General features: G+C 72.5%; 1 protein-coding gene across 1 annotated transcript; it reads right to left on the bottom strand.

Moving 5' to 3' along the window:
- Positions 1-822: 822 nt before the first annotated feature.
- Positions 823-1,272, bottom strand: LOC112968354 (zinc finger protein 853-like; the record flags this gene model as incomplete). The annotated part of the gene is made up of 1 exon (XM_026070553.1): positions 823-1,272. A coding segment is annotated over one exon (450 nt), but the record flags the coding sequence as incomplete, so codon positions are not given.
- Positions 1,273-1,276: the final 4 nt, after the last annotated feature.

Raw genomic sequence — 1,276 nt, 5'->3', positions numbered from 1 at the left:
GAGCTTTTCCATGTGCAAATAATGGTTGAAAATTATGCAACGAGGCGAGCGCTCGCTTTTATTAGCGGCGTTCCCGCAAGCTTTCGGTTCGCCCCCGGGCTCCGGGCTTTCGGGCAGGGCAGCGCTTTAGCAACCCTCTTCGCGAGCCCTCGGGGCCGGGGAAGCCGCCAAAGCCGAATCGGCCCCCTCGGCCGCGCCGACGGGCGCCCGCCCGGCCCCGGGGCGGCTCCGCGGCGCGTGGCGCCCGGCGTGGGAGCCGTTTCCCGTGGGGCGCCCTGCGGTTCGCTGCCTCCAGCTGCCCCCGGCTCCACTCCGGCACTGGCGCCCGCCTGGGAAAAACCTTCGCCGTCGGCTCCGTCCGATTTCGCATGGTGCAAACCGGCCCGGTGGGAGCTGAACCGCGGTAGCAGCCGCCCGAGAAGCCGCCGAGGCCCGAGGACACCAGGCTGCGCCAAAGCCGCCGCTCGGGAACCGCCTTTTATTGAGTTATTTTGCGGGCGGCCGCGGCGAACCGCCCCGGCGCCGCTTCCCGGGGGATTTTGAGGCTGGTGCCGGGCGTTTGGGGGCCGCGATGCCCCCGGGGATGCTCCAGGGTTGCACCCGGCTTGCGCGGCACTGGCCGCCCCGGCACCCGCGAAGCACCTGCCGGCGCGCCCGGCCGCGGCACCCATCTCACGGGGCAGCTCCCCGCCGGGGCAGCTCGGCGCCCACGGGGACGCCGGGGCTTCCGCCCCCCGAAACCTCGCCAGCCCCGTCCCCGTGCCCCGAAAGCCCGGCGGGAGAGCCGGGCGCCCCGTCCCCGGCCGCCGCCGCGGCCCGCCGTCACGCCGCGTGCAGCTTCTGGTGCCGGCGGAGCTGGGACTTGTGGCGAAAGCCCTCGCCGCACTCGACGCAGATGTAGGGCTTCTCGTCGGTGTGGGTGCGCCGGTGGCGGATGAGGTTGGAGCTGACGCTGAAGCGCTTGCCGCACTCGCCGCACGAGTAGGGCTTCTCGCCGGTGTGCGTCCGCTGGTGCTGGATGAGGGCCGAGCTCTCGCTGAAGCGCTTGCCGCAGGCGCCGCAGGCGTAGGGCTTCTCGCCGGTGTGGATGCGCTGGTGGGTGACGAGGTTGGAGTTCTGGCTGAAGCCCTTGCCGCAGGCGCCGCACGTGTAGGGCTTCTCGCCGGTGTGCGTGATCTGGTGGCGCACCAGGTCGGAGCTGCGGCTGAAGCCCTTGCCGCACTCGCTGCAGATGGTGGGCCGCAGGCGGGCCCGGCGCAGCCCCAGCAGCTCCTTC

This window comes from Apteryx rowi, unplaced genomic scaffold (assembly GCF_003343035.1).
Source record: "Apteryx rowi isolate R43461 unplaced genomic scaffold, aptRow1 scaffold_3112, whole genome shotgun sequence".
NCBI classification, from domain to species: domain Eukaryota; kingdom Metazoa; phylum Chordata; class Aves; order Apterygiformes; family Apterygidae; genus Apteryx; species Apteryx rowi.
This window is presented reverse-complemented; position numbering and strand designations above follow the sequence as displayed.